This window comes from Patiria miniata, unplaced genomic scaffold (genome assembly GCF_015706575.1).
Source record: "Patiria miniata isolate m_02_andy unplaced genomic scaffold, ASM1570657v1 HiC_scaffold_8, whole genome shotgun sequence".
NCBI classification, from domain to species: Eukaryota; Metazoa; Echinodermata; class Asteroidea; order Valvatida; family Asterinidae; genus Patiria; species Patiria miniata.
The window spans coordinates 9,132,937-9,153,715 of record NW_024037075.1 but is presented as its reverse complement, the minus strand read 5'-3'; the positions used below and the strand labels follow the sequence as shown (position 1 = coordinate 9,153,715).

The window sequence follows — 20,779 nt, the reverse complement described above, 5'->3', positions numbered from 1 at the left end:
GGGCCTTATGGACTCTTTGCACAAGTACCCTCTCACTTCGTTACAAAGAAAGAGTCGGAGAAGACCACTGGGAGGAACTTGAATACACCGAAAATATAACTGATCATCCGTAAACCAGTGCATGCGTGCAGTGTGTGTCCCTCCCACTGGAATTCTCACAAGTAGTCACAAAAAGCGCCCTCTATTGTTAAATAACAGAGTCCATGGTCCAATATGCAGTGTTGTAGTTGAGTACTTTTATCCAAGTATTAAGTACTGACGTGTACCAAGCTATGGGTACTATTCACATCTGGTAGTTCAGCATCACATCCTGTCGGGCCAACTCCAGCAACATAGGATCATCGAAGAACTTGTTGATACTAACGTCCTCACTCAGACCCTGAAGACGCATGAAAATAAAAGTGCCAATAATAATTATTTAAGGCCCTTTAAATGAATCCTAAATGCCTGTGCCCAATGGCAACCTCTGTGCTCGCTTTGTCAACAATGCAGTGGTAATAAGGCTGGCCTCAGGTCGATTTGCATGCGCTGCGACAGAACTAGCTTTGGTTTGGTCAAGGCTTTCATAGATACTGTCCGTTGATGCTATCTAGTTGCTTACATGTAAACACTAGCAATGCACTATGCACTGTATGTAAGTGCAAACGCGACTACAATATATAAATCACTTGGTGAAGAACGAATGTTTGTTCATTTTGAAGCCTATGGGGTCGCTCTTTGTGCTTTGAAAAGTGTATAGCACGCAGATGTGGCTAGATACTATCACAGACACTATTGACAAATACCTCGACCAAGGCTAGTTCTGTCACAGCGCATGCAAATAGCAGGTTAAACGGAAGCCGGCTTAACTCCACTTGATGAGTATTACTATACAGGGTATCTGCACGTTTCAGAAAGTCAAATTTCAGACTTTTTAAGACCCTTTTAATGCTACCCTGAATGAAATTGAATACTGCGTCTAACCATACTTCAACATGTCACCCAAACTTCGTTTGGCAGGCGAACGACACTATCGAACCTTTAATGAAGATTTCTGCAAGTTACGTCACAAAAGCTGATTTCTCTTTGTGTGTATGTATTTTTCATTTCCATGTATTTATTTTCATGTATTGATTTTCCGTATGACCGTCGCTGATTTTGGACCAAATTCGCATTGATTTCCCACCAAATTTGTACTGATTTTGCAGCAAAATAACATGCGAAAAATGCAGTGAAAATACAGACAAAATTTTGAAATTTTGAGTTTGAAAGTATTTTTGCACATCATGCAGCGGGCTTCACGCTCATTGCCTACAACGGGCTTTAGCCAAGCAGCAAATCTGCTGTTACTCACCAAACTCAATTTGCACTTTCTCATAGTGTAACTTAGGCAAATTTCTAACTCGCCAGCATGCAATATTAAGTTGCAAAGACTGTGGTGTTGTTTTGGCCACCGTCTGTTGCGCGCTGTTCATGAAAGGCGCTTGATGTGCAACTTGATTTTGGATCCTGAGGATGGAACGCTCGGTATATACAATGTGCAGTGTTAGCTTCACGGGAAAATTTGCTACGCACTCCAATTGCCAATTTGTTAATGCGCTGTGAGTTATTTTTTTTACGACCTGACCAATTACATGCCCTTGCCAATCCACGCCCATCCCTGATCTACTGGGGCGACTGGCTTGTTTGATGCCAACCCTCCGGGACCTGGTTGGAGTAGTTCCTGCAGACAACTGCCAGGCCAGCCGTAAGTATACTGTGGGTAAAACCCAGTGATTCTCTGAATGGGCACCCCCCCATCCCATTATAGTGTTTTTAACAATCTCCCAAGATCCAATTTTGGTGAAAGGTATTTTCCTTTCTTTACAAAGTGTCTTTAAGGGAATTTAGAGCCAAAATTTAGATCATTGTCTTGGATTTTACAAATATTTTTTTTGTACTGCAAAAAAGTGACTTATCTTATGCCGACAAAGTTTTGCAACTTAAAACAGCTGAAGCGTGAACAAATGTAAATGATGACAGATTGACCGACCTTTCTCCTTCTGGTCTTGATCATGAACTCTCGAGCGAGATGCATAGCAGGTTGTGGCTCAAGAGGGCGTATCACAATACTCTTATCTAAGGGATCACCAGGAACAATCTGAAATGAAATTGATAAAATTTAGGTGTATAATTGCAAATCAAAATGACCATAATGTGACTCAGTGGACAATTTTGTATTTAAACAAGTTCACAGAGACTATAATGGAAGAGCTTTATTGTTTCATTTTTTGGAATAACTCTAAAAGTGTGCATTTGTTTTTTTAAAACAAGTGATATGTGGATCACATGTGTCGCCTTTGTCTGAGGTCGTTCCCTATCTTTTGGGTTCTTAAAAAAAGTCTAATGATGTGTATTTTTAAACGATCTCAAATGACCCCTAGATGACCTTTAACCTCCAATTTCGAAAGATTTGAACCCCACCAAGGATCACTCCATCCAAGTTACATTAAAATCCATCCAATGGTGTAGACAAAGAAACATTGGAAGCATATTCGAACAATGACCTGTAATGACCCCTAGCAATCTGATGAAGAATTGTCTTCCCACCCAAGGGTCACTGCATCTAAGCTTCAGCAAAATCCATTGAAGCATGTAGAAGTCGTACATGTTTTCAAAATCCATGAAAGCAAGAACAATGTTTCAAACTTTCCCAAAAAACTGTGAATTACATCATTATTAACCTCAGTTGACCTTTGACTTGAAATAATCCTACATTATCTTTGCTACCCATGCTACCCAATGACCCTTGTGTCCAAGTTTTATGGGATTTGGGCGAATATTTAACAAATGAGACAATTCCAAAAACTTTAACACACATACAGGGCTTCGGACGACTTCACTGGACGGACTTGTGGGGTAGGAGCATTGTTGTCCTTTCATCCTTATTTCTAAAGATTTCACTAGTGGGGTATCGTTCCCTTTGTACGAGTACCCCACAGGTGGTCCTGGTCAGTACGGTCAGACAGAATTTAGGACTGGTTAATGTCTCTTAAACTTTGTTTAGGTGACACAATGATACTATGGCACAGATGGCTATTTGTTCGGTAGGGTTCTTTCATTCCTTTTTAATTATGTCTACATATATACATATTCCGTAGCGTTCGGCTTCAACAACCTGGCCTGGCTGTCGCGCAACACTTTGGCGCGCCACCACACTCTATCAAGGACATGAGCGTGTGCGTTGTTACCATGGCATCGTCAGACACGCAGCTCCTCGGAACAGCGTGTGATGTTCCAACTTGGTACGCTCCAACCCGACAGGATTAACCTGGACTTAACGGCGTTTGTTCTAACAGACAACAAGCCATAGTCCCCTGAAGAAGGTGCACCGCACCGAAAGCTCGGGAGTAATTTTCCGGTGAGCACTGTGATAATTTATTACTTCTTGTCACATATGCTCCTTTTTTGTTATATCTACATCTACAGGGCGAGTAAAGAAAAAACGAACCCAAATGTCGGGTCCATTGTTTTAGTGAAGATCTGCATGTAACACTTTCAAAATCTGGGATATGAAAGCCCAATTCATAAGCTTTCTTTTAGTACAAGAATCATTCAGATCACTCACATATTTTTCAAGTTACGGAATTTTAAACACAACCACCGTTTTAAAGTTCTGTCCACCGGTGTGCATTCTTTCAGCAAAACAAACACAATTCACACACATCCCTATGTGATTTGGTTTCGTTTTGATGAAAGAACACTTACCTTCTTGTGATCCGTGGACAGAGCTTTAAAACAGTGGTTGTGTTTAAAATTCCGTAACTTGAAAAGTACATGAGTGATTTGAATGATCCTTGTACTAAAAGAAATCTTATGAATTGGGCTTTCATATCCCACATTTTGAAAGTGTTACATGCACATCTTCACTAAAACAATGATCCCGAAATTAGGGTTTCGCTTTTTTTGACTCACCCTGTACATATATTCAATGGATATGGATAGTTAGTTTTAAGAGCCATCTCATTGAGTTGCACTGAAAAACACCCAAAAAATAGTGTTTGGGAGCTATACTTCCGTAATTCCTTAGCTACATAAGTAGCTAATAAAATTAAAACTAGTGGTTTTCAGTGCATCATGCCAACCACTGGTTGTGAGAAAGACTTGTGGCACTGGAACCTTTGGACATTGGCCAAGAGTTATTATTGAACAGCCCACTGTGCATTCATCTAAAGGCTCTGCACTTAATATTCATTTCTAGGACTTTTTCCCTAAGTAGCCAAAGCCTTGCTTCTTGCAGAGTTTGTGGATCTCACCATCCTCTCCCATGCCATCAAGCCATCTTATCTTGGTTCTTCCACGATTCCTTGAAAATCAACACCACCAAAAAAGTTGGATGACCTTATCCACGGCACCATACAAGTTGACATTCAAGGTCAAATCTATTCAAAGACGAAAACACTGGTCTAATACCTGCAACTCCTATGTCTTTGACTGGTGACACAAAGCTGGAGACAGCAGGAGATGCCCTATCGTCATTTGGATTGCCAATTTTTTACTTGTCTTTTTTTTAAACGGTTCATTTGTTGTCAATACAAAGTCAGTCGTGTAAACTAGTTCCACATGCTTCGACAATCAAGAAATGTTCAAATAATTAGAACTAATTACACATAAGGTAGGTATGTCCTGCCTTCAATTAACTTGAAGCTACTGCTTGATCATTAATATGTCCCAAGCTCTGCCCAATCAAAAATGGACAGACTTGCAGGCAGCAAAACATTAACAACACAAACAAATCAGTTGTCTGCTTGAATGTTTTATCTAGTGTTTAAGCCACAACCAAATTTATAGGTACTGTATAGTCAATGCTGTACCAGAGCTTTCCAAAATATATAAATCACACTTTTACTCAAGTGGGACTCGAACTGACCACCTCCTCACTAGTACAGACGTTCTAACCACTAGACAACCATGCTTGCCCAGGAAGCAAAGATATTTTTCTGCAACCAAATAAAAGTCAATTACCATAATGCATGGAATGCTCCTCAGACTTTACCTCCCTTTAAAAAAAAAGATCCATGAATCGAAACAAATTGTGCAATTTAGCTATTTTATTTCCAGGATTCAAACCTTCAACCTGCAGTATTTGGACTCCCAACTTAGCATGACAGTGAATGTAATGCCACGCTTACCACTGTCAAATCTAAACTATATGATATATATTAAGGGCTAATGTAAGGTGTTTTTTTTTTTTCCTTGAAAAAGCACCCGTGTCCCATTTTTAACATTATTTTCCATTTGCATTTAACCATTATTATGGGCATTTTGGTGCCTTTTTGGTTTTATGTTAAAGATATAGTCCGTCATTTGTAATTTGTGCATTTTGTTCGTTTGAAGCAACAAAAGTGTTCAAAATCTAATGAGGGATACTGAACAACTAACCTGATGAAGTTTCAGCTAAGCTTCAGCTGTGTATTCCGAGAAAAACAGCATTCTAGGATCTCAATTCCAAATCAAAAGTTACTGAATCATGTTTTGAATTGTTTTGAATTGCAGCTATACGCGACGTCGCGCACTGATCCGACGAATTATAGCAACCGCGCGCGCGTCGTGCCAATGCTTGCGCGCGCTTCGCCGAATAACAAAACGAACTACTAATTTAAATTTTCCTACGGTGCATCTTAAGACGCACCGTTGGAAAGGCCTTCTTTCGTTGATTACTTCAAAATGACAGCTTCCCAGAAAGAATAACTTCACAGGGAGTTTAGTTCCCTTACTATCTTTCAACCAAGTTTGCTTTTCAACAATAATTATGCAAGTTATTTTTTGGATGGCTGCAAATGATGGACTATAGCTTAAATGGCATTTCCATATTCATGAGCAATTGTGTGATGTCATTTCAGGCAGCAACCTCAATGTTACAACTATTTCAGCACCAAAATTTGTCAAAATTTTTGATATTTTGCTGTCGTATATTTTCCTTTCTTTGTTAATTCGTTGTTGTTGTTTCGGTACGTGACATTAAGCCAATGAGCAAAGTTTTCTCACAAATGTTGTCCATGAGCAAATTTTGGGCTCACAATTTGAACAGGAAACCCTTAACTGAATAATATCTTCCTGAAATGACATCACAGCGACAGCGCCCTCATTTGTCAGGAAAAGCATGGAAACTATTATCGTAAAAAAAAATGCACTTTTCAATAAAATTAACCAAAAGGGGTTTCAATTAGTTTTCATACACTTAAGAGGAGCAGAAAGTTGCACAAAATATGTTCCCAAGTAAGATTCATGTCATGTTTCACACATGCGTATTAAGGTAAATGACTTTACTAGCTTGCAGAAGAAAAAACTGCACCAAGGAAGGCTAGCTGGTCGCCTGATGGTGGTGTGATATTGTCTTTTAGTTTTTGGGACGTAAAACTAGCATTATATTTTACAGACCCTTTTATAACATGCCATACCTGCCAGTGATGAAACACAGACAGACAGAATGCCTGCCCCTGGGTGTGTGTTCTTAGGTCGGTTTCAAACCCAAAAGAATCAATTGCTGGAATGAAGGCTTTGATGGTGTATAGCGGTGATCCTGGCACAGGTGCATCTTGGGTAACGTGACCTCTGTGAAAAAGTGAATATATAAATTCCAGGCATGAAACCTACAATATATGAACTTCTGAACTGGGAAAAAGGCTGACAACTAAAACACACATTGATAAACAATTGTATGATCAAACCTATTAGAATTTATGTATTTGGTGTCACAAACATGGGCTGTAAATTCCCAATCACACAGAAGCTGCTAAAACCTAGTTTCTGTATCGACATAAGATATGCAGAGAACATAGCAGACAAGATCCACAATGCAGATATAAACATGTGGATACATTTTATCACTAACAACCCTAACTAACAGAAACAATCTTGTATTTCATGCATTACACTGATTTGTATTTAAACAGGTTGAACTTTGATAATGTATCAAGTTGCTAAAATAGGACCATAGAGAATACAGAGATTCTGTCAAGCTGCGCGTTTAATGATGTCTACATGGATTAGTACCATGAATTTACCGACATTTTATTATTTTGATCATTAAATAAAACCACAAATTTCAATATTGATGTTTGCCATAATCAAATTACAATGTACATGTATGTTGAAGTATTAGTACACGTATAGCTTTTAAGGAAAGTTGTGCAGTTTGAGGGTCAGAGAGAGCCCAGAGCAAGTATGCTTTGTGTTTTAAGTGGGCAAAGTAGCACTCTGATGGCCTGGTTGCTTGAAGAATAAGGAGTGAGGGGCTCGCCTACAGGAACAAGTTTCACTCTGTTTACGAGGCCTGTTTATGGTGCAAAATGGTCTTTGAGACAGCATCATTTTTAAATTGAATCTAAAAATGTTTATTTGGAACAAAAGCTAAATTGCATACATGTAGGCACTTCACACTAAGCTACCGGTAAAGTGGTATGCCCTGGATTCCCTGGAACCCACTCTCCACATCATGGTCTCTGATAGTGTGGCCTTTCCATGGACCCAATATTCTGTGCTATAGTGGCATACATTAAGTTTGAGCAGACTCTCAAAACATGAGAGGTTTGTTCTGATGGCTCAGCATTAGTTAAAAAAAACACCTAAATTACAGCTGGACTTAAGAGGAAACATCAAATTCCTGATCTAGGGGATCAGTATGCACTGTAATAGTATCAGAATAATGTCAGATGAAAACTTTTATCTTGGAGTACTTGCCATTGGAGATCCAAAATGCAAATTTAACTCGAGAGTTTTTTAGTAGTTCTGATGCCTATTGGGTAGAAAAATACTAATTATGATAATTTAATAAAAAAAAACATCATGCCATAACATTCTGAGATGGGTCGGACAAAATGTAACGTGAGTAACCGTAACGTGAGTAACCATGTTTTTTTGTGGATTGCAAAAAAATGGGAGAGTCTAGAGGCTTTGTTTTACTCTTATTATGTGTGCCCCATGGCATGGTCTTTTATCCATTTAAAAGAAAATTCCACAGGTTGCCTGTATAAGGACACTTTTTGATCAAAGCATGTTTGCTTTTTATGCATGTCCAAAAATGTAACGTGAGTAACCGATTTTGTGCGTCTTGATTATCATACATAACACATTTTTCTGGATGTCATCTTTGGTGCTTAGGTAGGTCTAGGTCTACTCTATCTACCATGTAGACAAAACCTATGGGGAAAATGTGCATCTTTAATGTCATGTAACGTGACAACTGATGACGTCACGATCACGAATTTCTTCTAGGACCATCTGTGGGTGGTGATGTAAGTATGTACCAAGTCTGAAGTCGATTAGATTTACGAAGGTGCCAAAGTGAACGTGTTTTAAAACGTGCACAAAACATATGGGGGAAAACGCATCTTTAATGTGACGTAACCCGATTACCTGATGACGTCACAATCACGAATTTCTTCTAGGACCATCTGTGGGTGGTGGTCTAAGTATGTACTAAGCAGTGGTGTAGCCAGGAATTTTTCGTTTGGGGGGGGGGGGGGGGGGGGGGGGGCGCGGGGGGGCTGGAACATTTCATGGGGGGCGTCATGTGGATCAATGATAATTTTTTTAGAAACTCAAAAATCTCAGTGGGGGGGGGGGGGCGACTGGGGGGGCGACAAGGTTTCATGGAGGTTTCAAAGTGGACTGGTAGAAGAAAAATGTGTACAAAAGATATGGGGGAATGACTGAAAGAGGAGAAAAAAAAACTAGAGATCTATGTCTGTTTGCAACATAACATAGGGCTTTTCCGCAATATGCTTTTTGTTTTTATCAATAAAATGTGCCAGAATATGCATGTACAACGTTTCAAATTATACAGTAGAATTTTTTAATTAAAAAAGAAATAATTAATATTAAATCAGATGTATCGGCCTCCCTTCATATGCAATTTTGAACCATTCGGACTGATAGTTTTGTCACTATGAAAAATGCACCATTATGATGACGTCATTTTGATAACACTTGTCAATGCACATTTTTTGCATTGTGGTCTTGGTTTGCACAATTTGAAGTCAATCCAATGAAAGGAAGTGTTAAATTTTGGAAGGGAATGAAATTGTAACTTGTAAAAAAAATCCTACAAAATCATGCGATGACGTCATGGTGACATCATTTCAGATTTTGCATTCTAGTACCATTATCTAGCTATCCACCAAGTTTCATGATGAGCGGATTTTCCCTCATGTGTGTTTAAAAAAAAAAAAAAAAAAAAAAAAAAAATCGCATTTTTGATGACGTCATGATTACATCACACATTTTTCAAAATTTTGTACATATACCTGTTACCTAACAAACATAATACCAAAAGAATTTTGAATTTGGACTTGCGTTCGTGAGATATGGCTTAAAGGTCCAAACATTCAAAAAATCATATAAAATCGCACGATGACGTCATCATGACGGCACCTCAAATTTTACCTATAGCACATCCCGGTCTACCCACATACCGAGTTACAACCCAATCGGACTTACAGTTCTGTAGATATAGGACTTCAAAATATGCACGTTTATGATGACGTCACGTGACCCAGGATGACGTCATCATGACGTCACACTTCGGGGCACATCTCTGCTATAAGGACTATGACTATGCTTACGTTGAATGATGTATGACAAAGATTAATGGCAAAATGAGAAAAAACGTGTACAAAATCTATAGGATTTAGGCGACAAAAGGAAGAAAAAGAAGAAGAAAGAAAAACAAGTCAGGTGTGTTTACAAACACAAATGCCCCGCAACCGTGACTGTTCCCATGACATAACACCACTCTTTTAACATCAACTTACATGTACCTTGGTCACATGGAACGTTCATTGACAGCATTAGTGTCTTCTGTAGGTTTTATATGAATTAATCCCTAATCCCTATGATCTCAGAATAAATACAAGATTTATATTGTTTTAGCCACTGTGACCTTGACCCTTCGACCCCCAGAGCGATAGGCCTATTTGGATTACCAAGAACGATCCACAAACCAAATTTGAAGTTCACATGTAAAGTATTTCTCAAGTCATCGCGCTGACAAAATTTCTATTGTTTCAGCCACTGTGACCTTGACCCTTGACCTTTCGGCCCCAAATGCAATAGGCTTCTTAGGATTACCAAGAACAATACACAAACCAAATTTGAAGTTCATATGTAAAGTATTTCTCAAGTTATCGCGCTGACAAAATTTCTTTTGTTTTAGTCACTGTGACCTTGACCCTTGACCTTTCAGCCCCAAATGCAATAGGTTTCTTAGGATTACCAAGACCAATACACAAACCAAATTTGAAGTTCATATGTTAAGTATTTCTCAAGTTATCGCGCTGACAAGATTTGTCCGGACACACACACTCACACCCACACCCAGTCGTTTTTTGCTATGCTCCCGACGATTGGCTTTGTGTTTTCCTTTGTTCCCTGATCTAAACCTTTTCCATAGACTTAGTGCACAAACCGGCGTTCGAGGACAATAGGCACCGTTGTTTGAGGATGAATGGCCCCTTTGTGCTCCTTTTGTTGTCTGTCCTCAAGCGTAATACAATACAGGAACACACACATACTCACCCACACCCACTCATCTGTGCAAGGTATTTGTGGGGACCAAAAATGCTATGGGGACAGCAGAAAGTCCCCATAACTCGGTCCTAATTTGCCTAACAATAAAAAACTTCCCCATAACGCGGTCTATGCCTACCCACCTACCCACCCACGGAAGGACAAGGCGGAAACAGTATGCCCCTTCAGCTTCGCTGCGCGGCATAAAAAGATGAGAATAGAAAGAAAGGCTTTTCCGCTTTTTTGCGGAAAAGCCAAAAAATGAGAAAAAAAATCTTAACGAAAACAAGAGCTGTTTCGGTGTGTACACCGAAACAGCTTAAAATTTAAATAGTTTGGTGAACAACTAAGAACAAGTGACTCATGACTCGGACTCGATGCTTGTGACTTGAGACTCGGACTGGAGGCTTGTGACTCGCGACTCGGACTTGGTCTCGAGGCTTGGTCACTCAACTACAACACTGGGTAGGTTCACCAAAAAAGTCCAATGGAAACACAGCTTAATACTCCTACAATGCATAAGTGCACAAAGACTTCTAGATGCTGCATGCTGCAATATGATTCCCTCACAACATGCTGCACAAAGACTCCTACAGCATTTACAGCTCATCTGTGAAATTCCATTCCATCCGATTTTGATATTTTCTACGTCATGCACATTCATTCCAAATGTCTACGTGAGGGTATGAGTTGGTGCTCTAGTATTTTCATATAGTTCTTTGACTTTAAAGCCAAGGTCCCTGCTCCCATCTTAATATCTGCACCAATTATGTACGGACAACTCATCAGTAACTGAAAATGTATGCTATATGATCATTAGACTTGTCAGAGCACTCTTATCCCAATACACACCATGACATTTTGGCTTGTAACCTGGGCTTAGACAGCCAAAGCTTCTGGTAAAGCATACCTTCTTCTGGCCAGCACAGTGTAGACAGCAGACACGCAGTCAGCTGGGGCTTGCACTTCCACAAAGTAGTATGGCTCCATTAAACGGGGAGTGGCCTGGTCATACAACACACATATTCAAGGCATTATGCACAGCAGAGGCAGAGGCCTTAGGTTTACTGGCAGAGATCTACGTATTAGACTTCTTAATAGAATAGATTGTGATGCATTTTACTTCCAGCAATAAAACCCTCTGGAAAATCTGTACTTTCTGTTCAGATCATTTTTATTAACCCTCCTATGGTAACATGCATTGTCAGCCTGCTTATTACTTGGGTCAATATTGGTCAAGACCCCCATTGGTTTGTACACAGTAGGCCAGGAGGTGAGGAAGAAAATTTTGACCATTGCTGACCTCTTAAGCAAAGGAAGGGTTAAATAAAGAAAAAAGAGTATGAGGTTAATTGCAGGTTTTTAGAGTTTAATGTGGCTTTTATAGGGTTTCGAATTTTTACCCCGTTATACATGAAGACAAACTGACCTAAATACAGAAAAAGGTAAACAAGGTGTATGTGCATTGGGAAAAATAGAATTCTCCAAAATTAAATAAATGAATTAAAGCATCAGCATACTTACATCATCATGAATGTCAATCAGTGGCATATCCAGGGGGAGGGGGCAGAGGGCGCACTCTGCCTCCCCCCTCCCCCTTTGGTAGATTTTTTTCACAACATTTTTTGTTCAGCAATTATTTCAATAAATGATTAGAGAGTTCTGACATCAATACCCCCCCCCCAAAAAAAACCCGCTCAAAAACAACCACAATGCACCGTGAAAATGCACTATGCATAATAATGGTCAGTTTTGAAGAGCGCCATCATTTGGAAGGCGGGTATTTAATAGGTAAAATACCTTAACAGTAAAATCTCAGGAATTCCAGATTTCAAAAAAAAAAAAAAAAAAAAATCCTGACATTCCGAAACCAGGAACAATCCTGACAAATGTCACCTTTGGGATAGTCAGAGATACTATACCAGTAGATGTTCTAGTTTGCTGAGGAACCGGAACCAAACCACTGTCCTGGAAAAAATTCTAAGCATGAGCAAATCAAACCCAACCTAAGCTTTTGGGTTGACTTGAAAACTAAATATAACATGCATTAAAAAAGAAAAATTCCTGCAGAGCAGCATAACTATTAAAAAAAAACCTCATTCAAGCTAACTGCAGTGCCACTAACCATGAGGAAGGCAGAGTAAGCTACACGTCTGGCTGTGGGAATAATCTGGCCACCTCCTCTATGGATTGGCTCCCCAGCTATGACTGCATCAAGGATCTTGAACTTTACATTCCGAATGGCTGCAGGTCAGACAAAAATTGTTATTAACAGAAATACCCATGTAAAAATGCACTCTAGTTTTGGAAGCAAACATTGTGTTGTGTTTACTACACAGAAAGTAAACCTCAGAAGTGGTGTACATTGTTGATTCAAAGCCTAATGTAATGGGTTGTGATGATTTTGTTTACTTAAATTCTGTTTCATCTGCTCAGCCATTTTGTACTAAATAGCACATACATGTACGATAATATAGGCGTAATCTAAACTTAAAAAAAAGTGTTTTGAAGCATGACCATCAACAAGTTTTGCCACGGTATGAAATCAGTAACTATCCATGGTAATTTTGCATTGTCCACACACTTACGTTCATCACACAGTGGTCCTTCTCGTGTTCCCCACTGAAATCCTTGTACAATGCTGTCCTTTACAGAATTAAGCAATGCCTTGTCAACCTTAAATAAACAAGACATTGTGATTACAAAAGTGCAGACACAAATGGACTATGAAAGGGTCAGTAGTTATTTGCTAAAATACCATTTCAATACCCATGTGGCATGCATCATGGCTTTCTTAATAGCCCATCCATACATCAGGCATGCAACTGGGAATTTAGACAAAACAAGGAAAATCCAAATTACACAAGACTTTGTACAGTGTTTTTCAATTGGTAATGGTATTCATGAGAAGTGAAAAAAGAGGAAATCAGCAGATCCGAGGAAAAGTTGCATGCCTGATACATAGACTAGTGTCAGATGTATATCTTCATCCAGATAGGTTTTGTAAGTTCAAAATGGTGCCCCTACAGTGATGATCAATATGACTCAAGCTGCAGGTTGCCTTTAAAGGGAACAAACAACATTTGCTTTTGCTGTAATTTTCAGAAATTGATGGATTGGGTGTTAGTATTTTAAAACAAATATTGTTACACTGACTTGTTTGTGGTTTTGTGTTCGTAGATGCTGGGAAAAACAAGAAACATAATCATGTTCTTGAAGTCTGGTTCCCTGAACCACTTAACGCGACACGAAGCAATTTAAAGACCTCGAGGAATTGTAAGGTCAGGGAACCAGTCTAGCTGGCTTGTACCAGAGATGCCAACTTTTGAATCCTGTTGTCAGGGAGGATAAGTACAGTGCGCAATGAGCAACCATATATAGAGAGAGGGTGTGTCTTGAAGGAGAATGTACAGTACTACATGTACAATAGAATTGTAAAATAACTTAGTGATTAATAATAATATTAGAAAAGTTAACATTTTTTGAAAATTGCTTGAAAAGTGCAGTTCTGCCCTTGTGATGTCATTAGACTTGATGACAAGTTGTTAGACTATAGTGGTTTATGTCCGTCATCAGCGCCAGAATCCGCATACCGCCGCCATTCATGCAACGTGAACGCTACAACCATTCATGCAAAAGTCATGTACTACCGCGCGGCATAGTCAGTCTGTGTCTAACGACTTGACTATAGACGTTTTCAAGCAAATATTCATATATGCAGCCACTGCAATGCATATGCATGACATTTCCATAGCGACGGCCAATGGTAGCCCATCTGGCTTACGAAGAAACATCCATTATAAATATAGGGGTAATTATCCAGAGTTGTAATGACTCGAGTCAATGACTCGACTCGAGTCCGACTCGAGTCACATTTTTTGGTGACTCGACTCGACTCGAGTCCTGACAGGTAAATGACTCGACTCGACTTGAGTCACTGCGAGCAAATGACTCGACTCGACTCGAGTCCCTCATCAGAATGACTCGACTTGACTCGAGGAAGGCTAATAAGACTCGAGTCCCAAAAATAAAAGCAAAACTTACTTGCGAAAAATATTTGCAATGACTTACGCCGCGCCGTTCACGTTGCCAGTTTTTGTTCACGTCACGTTATGTTCGCGAATTATGTACGTTCATATACAGCGGCCGTCTGTTTTCCTTCCTCCATAATGATACAACAAACATACACCGTGTCGCGGACTCCCACCTTGTGGTTCTATAGCATGTAATGCTAAACCCGGAACCAGACTTAAAACGCATTTCTCAATCCGTGGTTTCATCATTGGTTTCGGGCGATTTCTTATAAAGCTCTTGGTGGAACGCTGGCTAAATTTATGTCCCGATTTCACACACAAAAATAATGGATACGGATGGGACCACCTTTAAATAATCACAAACAGTTTTGTATAATGTAATTAGGTTTTGACGTTGTCAACGATCAGCAAAATCTAGACCCGAAGCCAAAACAGTTATAAGACCGAAGTTTCACATCTTCTTATCTGTGACGTGAGCTAGCAATGGAAACTGTTGGTTGGGTACCAAACAGCATACTTTATGTCTTTGGATTTTTGTAATAGACTGGTGCCTTGTATTCTTTCTCTCTTGTGTTTGTTGCTTTTTATTGTAATTTATTATATAGTGTTCAAATATATGTGACTCGAATTGACTCGAGCTAAATACTTGACTCGACTCGACTCGACTCGACCACACACTGTGACTCGACTCGACTCGACTCGACCTTGTTGACCTAATGACTCGACTCGACTCGAGTCACTTCTTTAAAATGACTCGACTCGACTCGAGTCACAAAAATCAGTGACTCATTACAACTCTGTAATTATCACACGATCATTTGAAGTTTCCATTTGATTTGGCAGTCCTATTTTTAAAATTACAGTAAAAAAGAGTATAACATTGTAGATAATATTAGTACTTTTGCAACTGTCTTTGAATAAAAAGGAGTAATATTTAAGTAATTATGGAATTTGAAACTGTTACGAATAATTGTAAATCCCCTTCAAAAAATGAAGTGCGCACCGACTGTAAACGTAAGCTCCTTTTGGCCCATGTGGTTTGTTGTAGTTTAACTAATCACCCTGAAAACGAACTCGTTCGCGGTTTCTCTATTTTTACATTTGTAATTGTGACCATAATGTCATGTTTCAAGACAATTTTGTGCAAGTAAAAATAAAAAAAGTTCTCAGACCCTTTATGAAGTCGATACAGAAAGGGGCTAGCTTGTTTATCAGGGATTTCCCGTACCCGGTCGGTAGATTCACGAAGGTGTCGTTGCCGTTAAGAAAACTTGTGATTGCCTCAGTTTGTTGGGGTTTCAGAGCACTGGAAATCCCCAGTTTTCGCAACCCATGGTCAATGGAACCTCTATACCTTTCGGTGCTAGCTTCCAACACCTCCATTTTAACGTTGGGTGATAGGAAATCCGAAGAAATTTGATGTAAGCGATTGAGAATGTTTTGTGAAGACTACACTAACATGCCGCGATAATCAGGTTTGTATGTAAACTTGTGTGTGTCGTCGTGCAAGCCAAACTCATCAGCTAAGAGATGCCTGTTGAATATTCATATTTTTTTGATTCTTAACCAATCAGACTGCTCCGTCCAATTTTGGTAGCAAGTCTCAATGCCTATGCACAAACTGACAACGAGTTATTCAAGTCTGTAATGCACAGAGCACACGCATGGGGTCGAAAATGGGAGCACACGCATGGGGTCGAAAATGTACGTAGCGTCCCCGCTACTAGGACAGCATGCAGTACGTCGTACCCCCGGCACAGAGCTTGGCAGTCGCGCGCGGCGGACGCGATTAAAACCACTCATTACAGACTTGATTTCAAGTCTATGATGTCATCATCTTCACTGCCTTTTTTTTTTTTGCTTCCACAGTAGTCTCCGTCATGTTGCACGTTAAACAGAGTTGCTTGCATGCATAATGCACTGCAAAACAACGCACATGTACATGTACATAACACACGACCAAATACACACCGAAATCAAAGCGAATCTTTGGGACTTGACTAAAGGATACCTTGTCCCCTGTTTGTCGCTCGTTTTGCTGGTGCACTGTATCCGTGTTTCACGTACAAGGTTATTTTGCAGAAATTTAGGTTTTGACAAGGTACGAAAAATGTTTCCAGTACAATTGGAATTATGAAACAATTGGAGCCAGACTACTGTGCTTGCCTAATGCCACCTCGTCCCCTGTTTGTCGCTCGTTTTGCTGGGCACAGTATTCGTGTTTCACATACAAGGTTATTTTGCAGAAATTTAGGTTGTGACAAGGTACGATCAGATTTTTTTTTAATTTGACAAAAATGTTTCCAGTGCACTTGGAATTATATAAAACCTACATGTTTTCAGTTTTAAAGATAGTTTTAAATTTAGAAAAGTGGAGACAATGTATTTCTGTTATCTTTATTTAGACTCAGACAGTGGCAGTTGAACAACAGGAATTTCTTGCGGTAAGGCCAAAAAGAAAAAAAGTCGGTCTCTGGTCAGCGCGCGCGTCGATTTTAATCATGCGCGTCAATCTTTTTTTTTTCCAAAATGTTCCGCGGTAGCTCCAACAGTGCCCTCTATTGTCGCACCTCCTCAATTTTTTTTTTACCAAAGAGCACCAAGGAATGGGAAATTGCACCAAGGCAAATGATCGAGAGCACCAAGGCAAATTATGGAGGACACCAATGTACATGAGGACACCAAATAGCAAAATAGTACCCCACCTTGTCTGTACAATCCAAGCTTGAAGAAAAAGAAAAAAAGCCGCGTCCCCGCGTCAATTCGGGAACTTTGGTCTGACCAGAGAGCGAATATATTTTTTTTTTGGCCTAATGCAGGGTTTTTTTTTTAGATGTGTCTGGGAGATCAACCAATTTCCAGGAGTCTTCTTCAAAATCTGGGAGAGTTGGCAGCTCTGCATGTTATATCACTGCTATACTATAAGGGGTGTATGTGTGTACATACAGACAAAAGTACCCTTTGAGGTGTACAAAACAGGTTCATCCTAAACATTCAAGTATAAGAGACACAAAAGGGTGTCCATGTTTGAAGCACACGTGTGTGTGCTCATTTTAAAAATATTTTTTATGAGAGGGTCATTGTGGGATACTCACACAAATCAAAGATTTTAAAATCAGGTGATCCTAATTTGTCAAACTGAATAATGGTTATCTGAATTCACCAGAAGTTCCAATTCAGCCCACATCTTTGCACACAAAAAATGACAAGTTAAACTGCCACATGGGCCCTTATCAATTAGGTTTTGATATGAAAAAAAAAACCAGCCCGCTTTTTTTTAGCTGTTAAAGCAGAGGAACAGAGCATCAAGAAAATCTCAGTAAGAACGAGCATGGTGAATAAGAAAAAGTCATTTCAAAACTGCTAACAGGGTGGCCAAAAACATTTGTTGCGTACAAACCAGCTCATATTGAGTGCATTTTCTCTCACAGAAATGTGCAAATTTTGATCAGGACTGAAAAAACATACTGGTGTAACAGTGATCTTGTCCAAACTGTGCTCGTACACATATTAGTTGTGTTGTTAAATGCATGCACAATGGGAGACTTTTCAGATGCTTGCTGGCAGCAAACACAATGGTCCTTTTCAACTCTTTTCAAAATCTATCAGGTACAGGTTTGAACAGTTCTGCAATTGGGTTCATACTGATACAATGGACCGGCTGTGGTAGTTTGGTTAGCTGAGGGTACTGTGCCTTGACAGACATTGATAGGTATGGTGGGCCAACACTGGCGAGTGCCTGCCAATGATGGATTTAGTTTAGTAACGATGACAGCACAAAAGGTTTACTCATGCATATCCCAGCAAAACGAAGGCATTGCCCTCGAAGATGGTTGCAGTATCCAAGGCCACCCTATCTATCAAGCCCCTTCAACAGGTTTTGCCAGTTATGTGGTTTAATCCATAGGGGTTCTGGCAGTTGGTGACCAGCCTTTACATATGCTATATGAGAAAGGAAGTGGGTAGATTTGTTAACGGTTTGTGACATTTGCATCAGTAGGAGAGTTCAACTGGGAAGGAAATTTGCAGACACATTGCTGACATGCTCAAGCGAGGACACAACAGGTGTTTACACTTCAGAATAAGGTGTGCACATTTTGCACCATGTGCCTGCTAACAGCTATGCGTATGCCATGTGTCCTTTCCACTGGGGCTCACAAAAGTGGACCTAAAGCACCATCTACTATTGTAAACAGAGTCCATATTATATTAAAACCAAGCTACAAAAGATATCCATGGGTTGTTTCAATGGGATGGACAATTCTATACTTGACCTCACCTCAGATGGAAGGGTATCATCAACTAGGATGTTAGGACCTGTAGTATCAGGTCCAAAAGCCCAAATGGAACGAGCAGCCAGTAAATCCCAGTCATACTTGGTCTGGAAAAACTCTCCCAATCTCTTCCTGGAAAAAAAAAGGAAATCAAAGAATAGAAGACAATCATTCAAAAAAGCAATGAGCGACATGGGGAACATGTCCTAAATGCAGTGGGTACTATACTTTTACAATCAATCATTCTTAATCTTTGCAATGTCCTGACAATTCTTTAAAAAAAAACACAGGGGATTCCAATACAACAGAAAATTAACGAGTAAAGGTTCCAGAATTTGCAATAAGTTTGTTCATTTTCTTTTTAAGAAATACACCCCCAAATAGGCCGTTTTAAAATTGTAACTGGTATATCAATTTATGGAAACTGATAAATCGCCTGACTTCAAAGTGAAATATGTAGCCAAAAGTTGACCTCTCCTTTTTAAAAATCAAAAATATATTCCGATTCATGCCAGTTACAGATGCACATGCCAAAATCGCCAGAATTTCTGAAATTTGTGGTAGTGATTGGATAAAAAAATTGAAAGTGAGAAGAACACACCCCCCATCTGCTGTAAATAGGTAAATCTTCACACTGTCATACATTTCATGTTTCACGCAACTAAAGTGAAATGGAAACAGAAGTGCACAGCATATTACAAAGAAACGACGATGCTGGATGTGAAAGGTCATTAATGAAATTCATTTTAGCCATCTCCAAGTGCAGGGGACTTTTCCCCTCAAAAATACTTGTAAGAATACCAAGAAAAAATTCCAACATGATTTTTCTTTGGGTTTTACAGTTAGAGAAAGCATTCTGCCTTTCCCGTGTGCCTTTTGTTCAGAGATGAAACTGGCATATGGCAACAAAATTGGAAAATACATCGAACAAAAAAAAGTGTCCGAAATCTGGGCCGCGCTGCAGTTACACACATGTACATGCATGTACAATACACTTCATGCCCAATTTCCGGACACCAACTCCTGCTTAATTATTTTCGATACAACAAATTTTACGATGAAAAAAAATGGACAGTGTTTTCATTGAATAAAACGCCTGAATTACGGTTAGAGTTAAGGAGTCATCAACAAAGAAGTTCACTTTTTACTTTAAAGTCAAGGAACAAGTCCGAAAGACAAGGGCACCGTTCATGGTGCTTCAATCATGTCCATGATTCAACCGTACCACACAATTTACTACTCCACTTGCATTTGTACATGGGGGAAAATCAGGCATTATCGTCTTTCTCTTCCAACAAATGCCAGTGAAATGTTTCGCTAATGCTCTCTTCGCTATCTTCGAGATAATCATCATGATTTTTAAAGCAATGAATATTGTAAAACTTAGTCTGAAACCTCCAAAAATCGCACAACATAATGATTTTATCCACTGGATCGTTCACGAGGCTACCCGTTCCCGACCGGCCATGTGCTATGCGCTAGCGCGGACGGTGCGGTACGTACGCTGGTACCATTGCATACATCTTTGTACATATGCATGCACGTGCGACACAGTGATTTTTCCATGTCACCTGTCAATGTTTAACCTTTTGTCCAGCCGGAAAAGGCTCTGATCAGTGTTATGGCCTGTGTTTCTATCCAGAGATGAAACTGGCATATGGCAAAAATATCGGAAAATAGGCCGAACAAAAATACGTGTCCGAAATCTGGGCCGCGCTGCAGTTACACACATGTACAGTCGGCTCCCGTTATAACGAGGTCCGATGGACTTTCACAATACTGTCGTTATAGCCGGAACCTCGCTAAAACCGGAGCGCAGTTTTCCCCATTCGTTGTGCACAAGGTACGGTACATGTGCGTGCGTGTTTTAATCGTGTAACGCACGTCCGAAGACATGAAAAGATGGTCATTTGTTGGTATGTACGTCTGTTATTAATGTATATT

The 20,779-nt window shown here is 39.7% G+C and overlaps 1 protein-coding gene across 1 annotated transcript in view; it reads right to left on the bottom strand.

Annotated features, from left to right (window-relative positions):
* LOC119719377 (116 kDa U5 small nuclear ribonucleoprotein component-like) overlaps positions 1–20,779 on the bottom strand; it is a 155,722-nt gene continuing 134,943 nt past the window's right edge. Inside the window, exons 20-26 of the mRNA XM_038188805.1 lie at positions 18,841–18,967; positions 13,116–13,203; positions 12,653–12,771; positions 11,438–11,532; positions 6,420–6,573; positions 2,012–2,119; positions 1–379 (exon numbers count right to left, since the gene is read on the bottom strand). Of these exons, the coding sequence (XP_038044733.1) occupies positions 284–379; positions 2,012–2,119; positions 6,420–6,573; positions 11,438–11,532; positions 12,653–12,771; positions 13,116–13,203; positions 18,841–18,967 (787 nt within the window). The 3' untranslated portion in view covers positions 1–283. The remainder of the gene's footprint in view (positions 380–2,011; positions 2,120–6,419; positions 6,574–11,437; positions 11,533–12,652; positions 12,772–13,115; positions 13,204–18,840; positions 18,968–20,779) is intronic.